Source organism: Cucurbita pepo, chromosome LG11, assembly GCF_002806865.2.
Source record: "Cucurbita pepo subsp. pepo cultivar mu-cu-16 chromosome LG11, ASM280686v2, whole genome shotgun sequence".
Lineage (NCBI taxonomy): Eukaryota > Viridiplantae > Streptophyta > Magnoliopsida > Cucurbitales > Cucurbitaceae > Cucurbita > Cucurbita pepo.
The window spans coordinates 3,111,179-3,128,216 of record NC_036648.1 but is presented as its reverse complement, the minus strand read 5'-3'; the positions used below and the strand labels follow the sequence as shown (position 1 = coordinate 3,128,216).

Genomic DNA, 17,038 nt, shown 5'->3' with positions numbered 1-17,038 from the left:
TGTTTTTTATTTTTTTATTTTTTATTTAATGAAATTGTAGTTTGCTATTGTTTTTTTTAATGCTAAATTTAATATTCATTTGTGGAAAATTTCAAATTACCCATTTATTTTGTTGGAATAATTNAAAAAAAAAAAAAAAAAAAAAAAAGCAATTATTTTAATTATCAAACTAACTTTAAAATATATTCAAAATCATAAATATTAATTAATTTCTTATTTTTTTTATATAACAAATTCTTTAGAAATTATTGGTTAAGGCATATTAATTACCATTCTAAAAATAAAAAATGAAGATTTTATTTTTAAAAAAAGATGAAATATATTGTTATTTTTATGTTTGAAAATAATAAAATAGATAAAGTAATTTTTCCCTTTAATTAAGAAATATAAGAGAAATAATTAATTAAGAAAAACAAGAAAATAGGTCTAAGTATTTTTTGTCGATATTGAGTATTAAATTAACTAAATGTAATTGTCAAATAAAGTTTTTGAGTTGAACGATAATTTAGCTTGATATCAAAACACGAGGTCTCGGAGGTCTCGCGTTCGAACCAATGTAATTAACATTATTTTGACAATTTATATGAAAATTTGATGTCATTAATATGCAACACCAAATGCGGCTATTATATTCGAAGCATAATAAACGAAACCCTACTCTCTGCTTCTTTTCTCTTACCGCGCGCGTTTTTTCTCCGGCTCGAACTTTTTTTCTTCCCAATCATGGAGAATTCTTCTCTCGATCAAGAGACCGCGAAGAAAGTTCTTCGTCAGGTTAAATGCGTTCAAAATCTATATTTGTTCGAGTTATAGTCGATCCTTTTCAAATGCTGACCGGTTTTATGTTTATTTTGCAGGTCGAGTTCTATTTCAGTGACAGTAATCTCCCTAGAGATGGTTTTCTTAAGAAAACTATTAGCGGAATCGCCGATGGAAGTATCCTTCACGTTCTGATCATATGTGTTTTTGCATTTTTCATCTTTGGTTCTGTTTTGTTTTAAAATGTAATTTGGATTAGTGTTATTTTTTGGATACTCCTTTCGAAGGTCTTTCGTTGTTCTTAACTGTGCAATTACAGTGGTCGATTTGTCTTTGATTTGTACGTTTTCTCGGATGAAAGGACATCTTAAATTGAAGCAGGACGTGAAACCAGAGGAGATTCCAGAAGATACTCTGAAGGCCGTCGCTGAAACTCTAAGAAGCTCCTCAACTATCAAAGTTTCTGAAGATGGTTAGTTCTTTCACAAATAAGTGATGTATTTCGACATTTATCTGAATGCTGAGTAGTTGTGGAATTTTCATTTGTTATTGTGTAGCATGAAATGCGTAGTTTGGAGTTATGGAAAAACCATTGCATTTTCTGGCCATTAGTGCATCGTTATGAATTTATCTATTGCATTGCAAAATTTCATGAGAGAAGAAGAAAACTACTTAGCAGGAGTAAAAGTTAAGGTTTCAATTTCGTGGACAGGCTGGTCTAAATGTTGGTGTCATCCATCCCGATATAATCATGAAAATAAAATAAATTAATATATTAAAAATGTTAAATGTCGAAAGTTTTCATAGAATTTCAGATTAGCACCTGCTCTATAATTACCTGTTTTATATGATTCCAATTTACAGATTGTTCTGGACTATATTATCATTATTTTGAGTTCGGGTTTGTATGGTCCAGGGAAGAAGATTGGTAGAACTACTGAACTCCCAAAGCCTGAAGAGTTAATAGAACAATTGGATGATAAAACCATAGCTGCATCACCGTTTGAATATGATGTCAAGCTAGAAGATGTAGAAGCTTTCTTTAATCAAAGTGCAAAGGTAAATATTTGTTTTTCATTGGTCATTTCTATATTTTATTCCCAATGTCATTGTCGGTATTGGTATTATTTAATGCAATGTTTTCGTTTCATTATTCGCTCCCGAATGTCCTTAGTTTTAGCTAGATTATCCAAATAGCTGTCTCTCTTCTAAACCATAAACCCTTCCTACTTAGGTTGTAATATTATCTCCCACTTAATCTAGTTATCGTCCTCGATGAATTTCTTGGGGGCACAATTGCATCATGGATTGTGATACTCTTTCCCACTTAATCTCGGTATCGTCCTGATGACGAACCGAACTTTGGACAGACTGGTAACTGATCTTCTTGAAATAATCATGCTTCAAACGAATATGGAAACTGCGCACTACTTATATGTTATACCACTAACTAACGATTTGTGGAAGTTTTAAGATATGAAATGCAATTCTATGATTCCTCCCATTTTCCTGGATCTTCAGACTTTAACCTGACTCTTTAGTTATTTTTGTTTTTCATAATACTCAAAATCCTGTTCTAACGGTTCGAATTGGGTCATTATCACGGCCCTTTGTTGGATTCCTATTTATTTATTTATTTTCACTTATATTGCTGAATGTAAGAATTTTCCTACTGTTTTTTAGGTCAACAGTGTGAGGCTGCCTTGGTAGAATTTTCTACCGAGGAAGATACAGAAAAAGTTTTGAAGGAGAGCTTGCTATATGATGGTGCCAAGTTAGAATTGAAACCAAAGTAAGTGTGTTTTGAAATACAGTAAGCACGCACATCTACATTTTCTTCCTACTCTTTTGCTTCTCAATCGAACGATGAACCTCTGGGTGTATCAGTCATAAACCTCAATTTAAATAAGAACCAATAGTCATAACTTTAAAACCATGCATTATGAATTGTAAGAATTATAATTACAATATTAAAACCTTATATCCACAAACTGTTGCAATCTTAGCTTTAGATTAGTTTGTAGATTCTAAACGTTGTAGCCAATCATCAATAGGATTTGTGTATTCTTTAACCTTTTCTTCTGACCTTTTTAAAAGGCTTAATGGTAAAATAGTTATAGCCTTATAGGCTGGCAAAATGATTAATGCCAGATTCCATACTATGTTTTGGTTATATCCTTAGTTTACTTCTGTATGTTGAAAATTAGTTGTTTTTCTTTTCTTTTTTGCTTCTAGCCATCGTTGAAGTTTATCTGAACCTTAATATCTTCTTATGAGGTGCAAACCTCGAGGCTAAAAAAATGTGCCTTTTCTTAAGACTTTTGCCTTTTAAGCGCTGTTTTTTGTGAACTTTGATGCTATATATGTGTTTGATTACCCAAGCTTCTTTGACAATTTTAAACATGGATTTAATATTCCCTTTGACATATCATTCAATTGCGTTTGTAAAGATTATTTCCATTTCAGGAGGGATTTTGATGAGGAGAGAGCAAAAGAGACAGAGGAGTTCGAAAGTGCACGCGCAAACTCGAGTGCAAACCGCAAGAATAATATTCCCCCAGAATCAAAGTATGTAGTATAGGCTTGTAGCAAGATCCAATATTCTTAGCCATGCACACCTCCTTTTTGCACATCACATGATCTTACTCATTGTTATTGCAGCTACCCTAAAGGCTTAATTGTCGCCTTTACATTGAAAAATGTGTCATCTGGAAGTTCTGCTGAGGAAAATGGATCTCATGGTGTAGCCGCTGATAAGACCGAATGCAAACCAGACGAAAGATTAGATTCCTCAAAGAATGACTCTGAGAAAACGGAGCAAATAGGGGAAGAAGCAAATATGAGTAAAGATGAAGAGATTAAGAGTGCTGATGATAACAATGGAGAGGCTAATAAAAAAAATGACTTAGGCAATGAAGAAAAACCCGAAGTGGAAGAGCGGACTACGAATGATACTGTCAATGAACATGAAGAGGACGAAGAAAAACCCACAGCTGCTAAATTCACAAACAACATGAATGTGGTTTCGCGCGAGGATTTGAAGGTTATTTTTCAGAAGTTTGGAAGTGTCAAGGTATCTCATAGATTCTTCTTCATATATTATGCTTAACAGAATGTTTCAATAATACTTATCTTAAATTTTTTGTTCTCTACTTTTTCTAGTTCAAAGACTGTTTGGACTTTGATCCATGCTCATGACGTTTGTATCACTTTTCTGCTTTCAATTCTCATATAAAGTTAATTTGTTCTGACACATCTGGGTTTTCCTATTTTTCCCCCTCTCTTCTTTGATTGGGATTGTCAAGTTCATCGATTTTAAGATTGGAGACGAGTCAGGCTATATCAGATTTGAAGAGCCTGAAGCTGCCCAGAAAGCTCGTGCGGCTGCAGTACTTGCCGAACAAGGGGGGCTGGCTGTGAAGAGTTTTATGGCCACTTTAGAGCCAGTGTCAGGTACCATACAAAGTTTCAATGTTCTCTTAAGTAAAGTAATGTCTATAGTTACTGGCAATGGTTTCTTTCTCTTGTTAATCATGATTGCAAGGAAGATATCTATTAGCAATATCACTTGGCGTAGTTTCTTTTAAAGCTTCTCTAAAGCACAAACTAAAATCATCAATGCCGATGAATGTCTTTTCGTCATTCAATGTTAGTATGGTCAATTCATTGCTTGTTTCTGATGTAAATTGTCATAAGTTTAGATTTGGTTTGGTTATTTGGATTAGATTTGATTTGGTTATTTGAATTAGATTTAGTCATACTAGATTAAGTTATATATCGGGATTTGGGAGAGTTCGGGTGTCACATTGTATTTGTTGAGTTACATATTGGTGAGAGTCTTTATAGTGTGAAAGTGAGGTATTCACTTGTAACATTTTGTTTATTAGTGATTGGTTGCTACCCGTGGATGTAGGGGAACTTCTTCTCTCCGAACCACGTAAATATCTTGGTGTCTCTTTGTGTAATTTCGTTCGTTGGTGTTGTGAGTACATTTGTTCCGCTATCGGCGCACAACAGTTTCCATATCCAATTGAGCTTTTTAAACTTGGTATAATTGAATTGGAGGGAGGAGGGATGGTTGTAAAGTTAAATTCCTTTGATATCAGGTGAGGCTGAGAAGGAGTATTGGAGGCTACTCCGCAGCAATCAAGAAAAGCATCATCGCGACTTTAAGGGCAACCGTGGAAGGTTTGCTTTGCTTTGCTTTATAAACAACTGTACTGAAAACTGATAATGGATGTTCGCTTGGTCTCTTACATAATCTTCCATGGTTATCTGCTGCTTGCTTTTTTTCTATAGGGGTGGTAAATTCAATAGAGGAGGTGGCAAGCATGCTCGGTCAAGAGGGCACGGCAACGACCGAGGTCGCCCGAATAAAGCACAGAAGGTGTGAGATGCTTGGAAGGGTGAAAGCTTGTGTCTTTAATGGCCGCCGGCTCTGCTACAATGAAACACTTCGCATCCGGATCTATCGGTCTTTTACTTCACTTATCAGCCTCATGCTTAGTTTAGGTTTTAATTATTTTTAATATATATATATATATATATATATATATATATATATTTAAAAAATTCCTAGTCTATATCAGTTGAACATAAAAAAGCTAACCAAAAATTTTCTCGAATATTCATAGATATTTCTAAATTTTGATCTGAAAATGTATATATAAGAATGAATCCTTTTTAAATTTGTATGCCAGTTTTTTAGTAAATGCCCGATTGAAGTGAATAAAATCATCATATCAACAAATTACATTTCTTTTATTTATCTAAACTGTTATAAAATGTAAATTATTTAAAAAATATATATTTTTTCGAGTTATATATATGTATATATAGTAGCTTTAGTCTTTTTTTTATTTTATTTTTTATTTTTATTTTTATGTATATATGTTTATAGTAACTTTAGTAAGAAAAATAAACCAATTTTTCTTACTAAAGTATCAATATTTTAGTTTACATTTAAAATATAATAGTGAAAATTACTATGCATAACTTATTCTCTATCCAACTATTTAAATATATATATATATATATATATATATATATATATATATATATATATATATATATGATTATGCATCGAAAATTAATATAGTAATTAAAATTTCATTATTTTTCTTAGATTAATTTTGCCAAGTTGTAATAACATCAATAATCAAGTTTTTAAGAGCTTCTATATTATTCGTTGATGTGATATGTTTGTTGACGTAAGCTAATAACTTTCTTTTATATATTATAAGAATTTAAATATGTAGACAGGAATATGACATGTTTTGAGTAAAAGAGGGGATATCTCGATCGAAAGGTTATCGGAAAACAAGAGAACCAGGAACGAAGAGCTTTCTCTCCTTTTCTACCGACTCTTTGATTTTAAGAATGTAATTTTTTTTCGTGTGTTATGAAAATTGAATATTTGACGCTAAAAGAAAAAAAAAATCAATTATTATCAAATTATAGGTAATTATTCTTTTTTTTTTACAATAAAAATTATATAAAATATTACTTCGAATTTAACAAATGCAGTAAAAAAATTTAAAATTTGAGGACAAAATAGATTATTACCATCGCCCTTCACGGACGCATAATGTTGTGTTTAATTTTTAAATAATAAGGCAATTAACAGTTTTGCGACGGTAATGAACACACGTTTTTAAAAAGTTTGGACAAAATTAGAAATAGATGATTATTGTTTTTTAATTGGAAAAAGAAAAAGAAAAAAAAGAAAGATAATTATTAAAATGCCCGTTGAACTTGAACTTTTCGAAAAGAACCGATTGGATTTTAGGTACAAAAATGGCTATTTCTCTCATAGGCGTTATATTGAGTACCGTCCAGCATTTCAAAAAAAACTTTCATTGACTTTATAACTATAGGGTTTGAATCTCCCTGACCGCCCTCTTCGTTTTTGAATTTGGCTTCACTCTGATCTCTCTCTCTCTCTCTCTCTCTCTCTCTCTCTCTCTCTCTCGCTTGCGTCTTCTCTCTCGGATCTGCTTGTGCTTGAGGTCTGATCGATTGCCAGGTCGAGGATTTGAACATCTTCATCTTGTTCATCTGCATTTCTTTGTTAGTGAAGTAGGCGAAGAAGTTTCTATAAGTTTGTAAGTGAACATCTTCATCTTTCTACTGAATTTTCAAGTTCGATTTACTTACGATTTTGAATTCTGTTCAATTGGCGATTTGTATCTACTTCTTTTCGTTTTTTTGATTCAATTATGATTTAGATGATAGTTTGAAAGTGGATTTCTGGAGTATTTCGTTAGTTTAATCTCTAGTTTAGCTCTAATTCGTATCCGTTGGAGCTTTAACGATTTGGTTCCTTCTGATTTTGAATTTGTTAGAGTAACTCCTTTCGAGTTTAGTTTGTACTTTGTCTTGGCGGAAATTTGTTTTTGAAACCTAGAAGCCATGGCGTCTTGTGGTTCCTTGCTCATCTTTGAAGTTGAAACTCCTGATTTCCAATTGTAATGGTTTGAGACGACGATTCCGATATAGAGATTTTATAATATTTTCTGTTACTACGCCTCAGGAATTGTGTCTGACGAATTCCATCCTATATGTTCGGTTTCTGCAGTCCATCGGATTTTCGAATGAAAACTAACTGCTGGCTCTTCTTAGGAAGAGTAGAATGATTTGGAGGAAATATTCGGGCGAGAGTTGCAGTGGAGTTGGAGTTAGGCTAGGCAGCCTTACCTGCCTGAGGAAAAACTATGGAAAGGGATCCTCCGGTTTGTACTCCTTCCGATGTGCCTGGCGACAGTGGTCGGAGTATTCAAGCTCTGCACAGGTAATTTTCCTTTCTCTCTTCTAGTTTCGCGACTTCTTCTCCAGTCATTATAGTCCGTTTATCAACACTCCTTGTGTTATAATTTGCTTTGATTGAGAGGTTTAGAGCCATATTACTTATCCAAATCTGTACTCATGATTGAACGATTTTTAGCCGAAGGACAAGTGGCCCTACAAGACGTTCCACCAAAGGCCAATGGACAGCTGAAGAGGTAACCTACTATTTTCATTTTCCTCTTTAAAGTGTCTTCTTTTCATTATGATGCAGAAAAACATTTATTCATTTTGATTCTTCACAACTATTTTCTTGCTAAAGAAATTTTCTTAATCGTTTTAGGTTTTCTTCATATTCTCATCATTCCTTTCATCTCTATGAAGAGCTAAACCTTCTTCTCTAAATACCATAATTAGTTATTTACGATCTGTAGTGAGTTTTATCTTATTCCTTTGTCTTATCTGTGTTCAAATTCGCTTCCTTATATATCTTAGTCTGTATGATAAACTTCTTTCTTCATTAGGATGAAATCTTGAGGAAGGCTGTCCAACGTTTCAAAGGCAAGAACTGGAAGAAAATTGGTAATGGTTATTTTTTTTTCCTTGTACAATTATTGTTGCCTATACTTTAAACACTCCTCTTACTAATTAATCATTTGTACGTTGTGGAATTCACATATTGGTGAAGTTATCAAACTTGTTTAGATCCTTCAGCGAAGTGTCACTCTACCTAATATTAGAGAACCATTAATTACCTGTAAGAAAACCTGCTCATTTCACTACTAGCAGTAATGAGGAAGCTAAAAAGTATTTGATATAGTATTTTAGTTTTACGTAGAAAACCTGCTCGTTAAAGTTTACTTTATGATATTGTGCAATGAGTTGTAGCTTGGAGGGATATAGAAAGCAGGGTCTCAGCAAATTCATGGGTCGTCTGTAGCATGCAATTGTTATAGGATATTGATATTTCAATCTTGATAGTTGATATTTGTCGAAACCATACCTGCTCATGATCGTTTGCATCGACACTTTCTTTCTCTTGCCATTCAATGGCTATTTATTGATCCTAGCAGTTTGATGTCCTATAAGCCAGATGCCTAATCTCATATTTGATTGTATGTAGCGGAATGCTTCAAGGATCGAACTGATGTGCAATGTCTACATAGATGGCAGAAGGTTTTGAATCCAGAACTTGTCAAAGGTCCATGGTCTAAAGAGGTTGTCTGTCCATTACAGTAATTATTGTTTGTATTTATCTCTTTATAAACATGTCAGTTGGTGCATAATTTTCTTTCATGAACTGATTAATTTATTTTGGGAATTGTTTTAGGAAGATGAAACAATTGTTGAATTGGTTCAAAAGTATGGACCTAAGAAATGGTCCACCATAGCACAGCACTTACCTGGACGTATTGGTAAGCAATGTAGGGAAAGGTATGATTAGAAGCACCTTTATTCTTACTTCCTGAAGTTAACCGTGTTGGAATGTTTCACTACTAAACTCTGAAGTCCTTTTCTGTTCTAACTCTAAAGTTCTTGTTTTACATATATAGTAATTTGTTTTGTGGGGCCCGTTTATCGCTTAACTTTGTCTAGGCATTCTTTTTTTGGTAAAATCTTTACATTAACTCAAACTTTTCAATTAATCAGGTGGCACAATCACCTAAATCCAGCCATAAACAAGGAGGCGTGGACACAGGAAGAGGAGTTGGCACTCATTCGTGCTCATCAAATATATGGAAATAGATGGGCAGAGCTAACGAAATTCTTGCCTGGCAGGTTAGCAAATAGATGCTCAGATTTTCAGTATATTTCTTTCACAAAGAGCGCTTCTGTGTTATGAAATGTTACTTGCATGTTGCTTATAACTCCCTTTGAGATTCTTCATGTTCATTGATGTAATGTTTTGCTTTAGTGCATTTCATCTTCAGCACTGCTGAAATAACCATCAGAGTGATATATACTTGATTGTCAACAGGACAGACAATGCTATAAAGAACCACTGGAATAGTTCTGTGAAAAAGAAGTTGGATTCTTACTTGGCCTCCGGTTTACTTGAACAGTATCAACCCCTGCATCATCATGCACTGCAATCAAGCCTACCCATTCTTTCATCTTCAAGGGTGCAGAGCAGTATAGATGATAGCTGTCTCAGAGGGACAGAAACAGAGGACATATCTGAAGTCACTCAAACTTCAGCTACTGTTCCACGCACGAAAGAGGAATGCCAATTGGCTGAAGATGTTCTTATAAAAGAGGAAACAAACTCAACACCACATTGTCTAGAGCAATATCATGGTTCTTTGGATGACATCACGTTTTCGATTCCTGAAATGCTCCGCGAATTGGGTTGCTATGCGAAACCCCCTAACCAAAATTTGTCACAGGATTGCAGAACTTCATCAACTGGAGATAACCAATATAATTTGTACGAGTTGCCAAATATTTCTTCACTGGAATTAGGTCAAGAGTTGTCACAGTTTCAAGCAATTGGATCTCAGGAAGTAGAGAATACATCCCATCAAACTTCTGCTGGATTGAGTGCATCTACTGTCGAAAATATGGCCAGGGCTTCAGATAAACCTGAACATATGCTGATATCTGATTATGAATGTTGCAGGGTCCTTTTTTCAGATGCAATAAACAATGAATCTTTTCTTTCCGAAAGTACAACGGATGCCCGAGACATGGTTGAACCGAGTGGATATGCACATCCTTTGCAGTGCCGATCATCGAGCACCGAAATGCCAGAAAGTAATAGAAACTTATCATTGCAATCAGAGGTTCTGGATAACTCATGCTCTCAACGTTTTCTAGCTCCTCTCTTGGTTTCTGCTAATGATGATACTTATGTATATACCAGTGAAACCAGTCATTTATTTGAATCTCTCGAACAAGAGCTTGTAGGTGATGGACAAAATGGCTTTATCTACACCAATGAATCTGCCAACTCTCCTCCGAACGACGGTTTAAAGAACACAGAACTCCAAAAGCAGCAGGGTTCAAATGATTCATCAAAGCTTGTTCCTGTAGATACTTTTAGTTCAGAACCAAAAACTGCAGAAAGTTTTCCTTCATTTAGTGGAAGAGAGAATACTCATTCAGATCAACAGGACCTTAGAGCTCTTTGTTATGAGCCTCCTCGGTTTCCAAGCCTGGATGTTCCATTCCTTAGCTGTGATCTTGCACCATCCGCCAGTGATATGCAGCAAGAATATAGTCCACTTGGTATTCGTCAACTTATGATGTCTTCTATGAACTGTCTTACGCCATTTAAGCCATGGAACTCACCATCCCGTGATGATAGTCCCGTTGCTGTGCTGAAAAGTGCTGCTAAAACATTCACTAACACTCCATCGATTTTGAAGAAACGCCACAGAGAGCTCTTATCTCCTCTATCCGATAAACGATGCGACAAAAAGCAAGAAATTGATGTTGGCATTAGTAGAACATCGCAGAGTAACACAATCAATTCTAGAAACTCCGAAGGCAAGGAAAATATCAGTCCAGATAGCTGCAGTTTCCAGGAGAACAAAATGCAAGAACTGGTTGGCCAAATAGTGAGTTGTGTTCTATGTTTTCTTCTCAAACTATCTTTGATTGACTCATAAAATCACCACAAGAGAGTCACCCTTCAAATCCCATTACGCAGGTCCAACAGCCTTCACGTATTCTTGTTGAATGTGATTCAAATGACGAAATTTCTGAAATTCCGTGTAGTAGAACCTCAACAGCTTTACAAGATCAAGAGTTCCCGAAATTCTCTAACGACCATTGTGCAGTTGCAAACTGTTCTGTTGCCAGTGGAACGAGCCACGGAAGCCGTCCTCCAACCGCAACGGTGCCCCCTGAGGTTATTGGTGATAATGCCTCGAAGGAGTCCTCTATTGAACCCGCAACCATGTAAGATTTACTTTATAACAGTTTTAATTGCTTCATCTTTCAAAACAATTATACTTTATGATGCCATCTTGCATAAATCCTTTTATCCATGGCGTTTTAAGTTGGAGTTTACTATATGGCCTCTCAGTTGACGATGTTTGTTTCTAGATTCGGTGGAACTCCATTCAATAGAAGCATTGAATCTCCTTCAGCATGGAAGTCTCCCTGGTTCATCAACTCTTTTCTATTTGGTTCAAGAATGGACACTGATGTACCAATGGAGGTATCACTATTGTCTATAATAATAATTATTATTTTTTCTTAAATTACAAAATTAGTTTTGAATTTTTCATAATTAGGTGTACGATAGATTCCTAAACTTACAAGTTTTTTTGAAGTTTTTTTTGTCTAAAAATGTCGAATAGGTTCTTAAATCCAAGAGTCTAATAATTCCTAAACATAAAAGTTTCCAATAGGTGGTAGACTTCAACTTTTTGTGTTTAAAAATGTCGAATAGATCCTAAAAGACATTTAACTTTCAATTTTGTATCCAATAGATGGAGAGTTCATTAGGGTGCACACAACGGAATGCTCGAAAATCTAATAAGACATCAATTTTGTGTAAAATAGATGTCCTCTACGTGCTCAAATGATCAGAAACCCATTCATTTTGTAAAATTAATGAATAGATAAAGACTTATTTGATACAATTATATTTTTATTTGTTTTAAGAGTCTCCTATTTTATGTTTGGAATGTATTTGCAGGATGTTGGATACTTGATGAGCCCAGGGGATAGGAGCTACGATGCAATTGGGCTGATGAAACAGGTAGGCGAACACACTGCCGCTGCGTGTGCGAATGCTCAGGAGGTTCTGGGAAATGAAACGCCACAATCCTTATTGAAAGGAAGACGTGGGAAATATGAGAACCAGACCAAGGAAAAGAGTCATTTAAGCAACTCACTACAAGGGGTCCGTTCCACTTTGACACTGGATATTATGGTACGTTCTCTCTCTCGTTTATCAACCCATTCTGCCTATTATTTCAATTTTTCAATTAATTTAGATGTTTACAAATTAGTTAATGATAAAGTTTCATGACAAAATAGAAATTTAGCAAAGTAAAAAAACACATGTAGGAGAGAGTAATTCTTTTTTTCTATTTTTTAAAAGCGAAGTTTATAAACCAAGACATTTTGTTTTTTTTGTTTTTTTTTTTTTGGCTTTCTTACCTATTTTGTAAAAAGATTTTAAAAAACCAAGACAAATTTTCAAAACTAAATACAATGACTTTGTTTGATAATTAAATAAGTTTCTTTTTTTGTTATCCACTTTTTAAATGTGTTTTAAAAATTAATAAAAAAACTAAGTTAAAACAAGTTTATTTATTGTATTTTAAAAAACAAAATCAAAGTTTTGAGAACTTTAAAAAAAAAATAGTTTTAAAAACTAAGTTAAAACAAGTTTATTTATAAATTTAGTGTTTAGTTCGAACAAAAGAAAAGAGCATAATTTTCAAACATAAACGATTAAATGTATACCTTTTCAAATCGTTAGCTTTTAAATTTTTTATTTTGTTTTCGAAATTTGATATAGAATTTATCTGTGCTTTATAAAAAAGGTTTAAGCTTAGTTATAATAAAACCAAAATAGTTATCAAATGAGACGTGAGACCTAAGAAATGAATAGAAATTTTAATTTTTCTCTTAGGTTTTAGATGGAAATATTTTAAAATAAGATTAAATTAGAAACCAAAACATGTCATTAACTATAATTGTCAAACTAAAATTAAAAAGACTTAATAAACGACTTCTAAGTTGATTGTTTGATTTTTCATCTCTGTAATTGTCAAACTAAAATTAAAAAGAACATAAAGTCTTTACTTGTGGTCAACTGTTTTTAAAATTAGTTCTCAAAAGTGACATATTGAATAAATTCTTCTTAAAAATAAATGTTAATTTTTTTTTTTTTTCCTATCGGTATGTATGTGTGCGAGAGTATAAAATGTCTCCTGGTAAAAAAAAAAAAAAATATAATAATAATAATAATAATAATTTTAGAAAATCGTGTCGTAGAATTAAGAAAGATGGAGTAACCCCGAATTTGTGCAGACGGAGCGACGGATTCTGGACTTCAGCGAATGTGGGACACCTGGCAAAGCGACCGAAAACGGAAAATCCTCTACGTCAACGGCTAGGAGCTTCTCGAGCCCCTCTTCTTACTTACTAAAGGGCTGCAGATAGAAATTTCAAAAGGCTTAATTTATTCCATCAAATGTATGTTGTTGTTTATGATTTGTGTTTGTATGTGTCTTTTAAACGGGGAAAGGACAAACATATTGTATTCTTTATTACATATCATAATAGATAAAAATATATGTTTACTATTCTCACTCACTTCACCATTTACCATTTTTATAACTACTCTGATGTGTGAATTAACAAACAAGAAAACATAAAACAAAAAAAAATTATAAAATAAATAAAATTAATGTTTATAAACTTAATTAAAAGAAACAATAAACTTTTTTACAATCTTTTACACTTAAATCTTCGGATTTTAAAAAATAAATTATCTAATAAATCTTAAATTTCATTTTTATATCTCGATCTATAAATTTTTTAGAAATATTATAGTCACATGTGCATGCTTTCTTTACATAAAGCTATTTTCATGTCAGAGATTTTTAGGGTTTAGGCCCTTAGCCCTTTCGTGTGTCATATATTTCAACGATTGTAGTTTTATTTAATATTGTCGGTGTGCTTGTACCTCATAAGATGACTGTTGCGACCATTATTGCAACTCTTTGCTCACTTTGTTGGTGCCCATAGGAATTCAGCTCCTTCGTAAGTACCAGTCATCGAGTGCTCTCTGATCAAATTAATCATGGAGTACATAAAACTTATCAATTACACAAAGGAGGTTCAACTTTGTGTCTAATTAATCTTAGTCTCACTAGGTATTGTATCGAAAGGTTAGAAGACCTATTAGAGAAATTAAAAAAATTTAATATGTATTAGACACTTTAAAATTTCTATGAAACAAAGACGGTTAAAAATTTAATTTTAGACCTTTTTTTTTAATAAGGTAACCTTAAATTCTTTGTAAGAGGATTATTTTTTTATAGCTTACCAGAGATTTCAACATTACCAGAGAAAATTCAAGAATTCAATGAAAGGGAATCAGTTCACAAAAATCACATTTTTATATGTTTGAAATTGATCAATTCCATGAATTTGTAAATGACATCAGACCATACTCATTTAATCTATTGATTCAACTTCATCAACAACTAATAAAGAAGATGACATTTATGTAATTAAATGCATATATAATAGGCACGTTTTAAGTTTGAATTTTATAAAATAACTTTTCTTAACCATTTCAAATTTATTGAGTGTTTCCCTTTATATATATATATAAATTCGTGTATCTAAGTTTTTTAATTTAATTGTGGGATAAAACAATCAAATAAAATGTTAAAAAGTTTGATTAATACAACATATCTAAGAATAAAATTGAAGCAAACAAGGTTAGAAAAAAAAATTCATATTTTGTAGTTTTTATTAATACAACACTTTTCAACTTTATCTTTCTTTTTTACAATGATATTTCATATTTTGTAGTTTTTTTTAATTATTATTATTTAGCAACAAAAAAAAGAGGAATAAAATTGATTTTATATTTGAGGCTTATGGCCAAAGAAATAAATAATTGTTCATATCATAAAAGAAGTGTAAAAAGGAAAAATACTTGGTTGAAGGTCATTACCTGTTAAATTTTCACCAGTTCTCCACCGGGCAGCCCTAACGGAGTATGACTTTCAGTTCGTTTCCTTTAGCTGAAATTTCGAATGGCTGTTGCTGCATTATTATAACATTTGATAGAATTAAAAATATAGCTATATCATTCAGTTCATTAGGCTTACCTTCTTGCAAGTAATGCCACCAAAATTGAGGTCAATTGGATCCAGACAATGAGATCTGTCATAAACGGCCGCCAGTACTAAAAATGAAAACCTATTAACGAACTACAAAAAGTGAATTAGTTGTGATAAATTCGTATAGTATACCGCAAAAGAGCACAGTTATGATTTCATGGAGAAATCGAAAGAGCAGTAGAAGTTATTAATTCTGGAAAATTCGCATCTCATAAACTGTTTTTGACTTCGGCAGATTTTACGTACTCTTAAATAAAAGTATTGATATGGACATTGACCGAAAGATGCTGGTAGAAACACTAACATTTTGCCTCTTCTTCTACATTCGGATTAACGAAACTAGTAACGATTTGAAGAGAGAATATCGAGATCATCCACCTAAATATACAGTAAAAAACCTTTCGGTTTTTCTGCCGTTTTATTGTTGTTTTCAGATGAGGCAAACTTTAGATCAAGCAGCTAGAACCGGAGAAAAGAACAGAGAAATCAATCCGATAAGGATCATGCACTCAATAATCTTGGTAGAATAATAAAGAAAGATGACTACGATCGTCTTCCATCAAATTTAAGGCACAAGAAATCCACATTATCTCACTTATTATTCAATTTCCACTGATTCGGAGTTGAAAATAGGAAAATAAATCAAGAACCGAGACAGGAAAGGGAAAACGAAAACGATTTAGGTAAGAAAGGAAAAAAAAAAATCTAAACTCCTATAGTCCTATTCGAGGAGTGTGTTCATAATCGAGCAGAGGAGACATATTTGATCAGAGTTAGAGATAGCGAAATACTGCAAACCTGCATCACGAAGATGAACTCGTACGAACAAAGAAAGCAGAGATTGAAATTGAAACTGCAAAAATTCCAGAAATCTGCATCGAGAGAAGTAGAGACGAAATCTTGTGAAAACGTCCATCAGAGAACCTCCCGTTTCCACCAATGCGTTCCGAATACTCTCCGTCTTTTGACAACCCACACTCACAACGATTCGGAAACGGCAGTTCATCTCAAGTTAAAACACGCCTTTTATACTCACTTTTTTTAGCGAAATATCTCAGTTTATTTCAAATTTCCGAAAGTGTATTAAAATAATACTCATATAATTCATACTATGATTTTAATTTTGATTATATACATATTTTATTAATACTCCCCACCGCACAATAATTTTAAGTATCTACTAAACAACCTTATAAAGTCTATGAATTAAATTTGTAATTAAAACAATCGAAATCCATTAATAAAGCTTAGAAAATGTCAATTGAATTTCGTGAATTTCGTCGAGCTAAAAAAAACAATAAACTTTAGGCGATAATCAGTAGCTGGTTCAAGAGAATAATCAGCCACACTGGGACCAAGACACGACCCAGACTCCTACGAGAGACAGCAGTGGAAAATTTTCTGCAATGGGCAAAAACCCAACAAAGCAATGCCACGTGGAGGTAGAAGGCCTAACAGGTCGCGAACTTCTTTTCCCGAAGAAGTAATTTCTTTAGTCTGTTGGAAGCCAAAACTTGTTGTGTGAGACCAAGAGAAAGAAAGGACGGGGCACAACTATGCATGATACTTCTCGACCATGTCTCAAAAGGGATAATCAACTCGAATGCTACCGGATTTTTTAAATAAATTCCAAAGCATCAAAGGAATACATTATGATAAAAATAATCTTGTAA

At 33.2% G+C, this 17,038-nt stretch overlaps 2 protein-coding genes and 1 long non-coding RNA gene across 7 annotated transcripts; 2 read left to right on the top strand and 1 right to left on the bottom strand.

Annotated features, from left to right (window-relative positions):
• The first annotated feature begins 647 nt into the window (after positions 1-647).
• On the top strand, positions 648-5,315 carry LOC111804922 (la protein 1-like). The gene is made up of 10 exons (XM_023689752.1): positions 648-774; positions 858-936; positions 1,079-1,231; positions 1,676-1,828; positions 2,443-2,551; positions 3,226-3,327; positions 3,421-3,832; positions 4,065-4,212; positions 4,866-4,947; positions 5,059-5,315. The coding sequence occupies exons 1-10, from the start codon at positions 724-726 to the stop codon at positions 5,150-5,152; spliced, it is 1,383 nt and encodes a 460-aa protein (XP_023545520.1). The 5' UTR covers positions 648-723; the 3' UTR covers positions 5,153-5,315.
• Positions 5,316-6,600: 1,285 nt separating this feature from the next.
• On the top strand, positions 6,601-13,813 carry LOC111804941 (transcription factor MYB3R-1). Of its 3 annotated transcripts, none has more exons than XM_023689778.1 (12): positions 6,601-6,863; positions 7,381-7,549; positions 7,703-7,760; positions 8,067-8,124; positions 8,666-8,760; positions 8,873-8,976; positions 9,193-9,321; positions 9,521-11,102; positions 11,195-11,445; positions 11,593-11,707; positions 12,191-12,427; positions 13,537-13,813. In XM_023689778.1, the coding sequence occupies exons 2-12, from the start codon at positions 7,473-7,475 to the stop codon at positions 13,666-13,668; spliced, it is 2,838 nt and encodes a 945-aa protein (XP_023545546.1). In that variant the 5' UTR covers positions 6,601-6,863; positions 7,381-7,472; the 3' UTR covers positions 13,669-13,813. The 3 variants fall into 3 exon arrangements, with proteins under 3 accessions (XP_023545546.1, XP_023545544.1, XP_023545545.1); XM_023689776.1 differs by having other exon boundaries at positions 7,337-7,549; XM_023689777.1 differs by having other exon boundaries at positions 7,292-7,549.
• A 377-nt stretch (positions 13,814-14,190) lies between these two features.
• Positions 14,191-16,344, bottom strand: LOC111806114. Of its 3 annotated transcripts, none has more exons than XR_002816739.1 (4): positions 16,164-16,344; positions 15,354-15,455; positions 15,197-15,282; positions 14,191-14,296 (listed from the first exon to the last, which is right to left on the bottom strand). It is a non-coding gene; the product is annotated as an uncharacterized LOC111806114 (long non-coding RNA). The 3 variants fall into 3 exon arrangements; XR_002816740.1 differs by having other exon boundaries at positions 15,197-15,266; XR_002816741.1 differs by having other exon boundaries at positions 15,354-15,444.
• Positions 16,345-17,038: the final 694 nt, after the last annotated feature.

Bases quoted from the DNA above. Each gene is read 5' to 3' on its own strand.
- LOC111804941 (XM_023689778.1), top strand. From the start codon at position 7,473: ATGGAAAGGGATCCTCCGGTTTGTACTCCTTCCGATGTGCCTGGCGAC. The intron at 9,322-9,520 runs GTTAGCAAATAG...GATTGTCAACAG, and splicing joins ACGAAATTCTTGCCTGGCAG to GACAGACAATGCTATAAAGA. The intron at 12,428-13,536 runs GTACGTTCTCTC...GAATTTGTGCAG, and splicing joins CTTTGACACTGGATATTATG to ACGGAGCGACGGATTCTGGA.
- LOC111804922 (XM_023689752.1), top strand. From the start codon at position 724: ATGGAGAATTCTTCTCTCGATCAAGAGACCGCGAAGAAAGTTCTTCGT. The intron at 3,833-4,064 runs GTATCTCATAGA...GGGATTGTCAAG, and splicing joins AGAAGTTTGGAAGTGTCAAG to TTCATCGATTTTAAGATTGG. The intron at 4,213-4,865 runs GTACCATACAAA...CTTTGATATCAG, and splicing joins CACTTTAGAGCCAGTGTCAG to GTGAGGCTGAGAAGGAGTAT.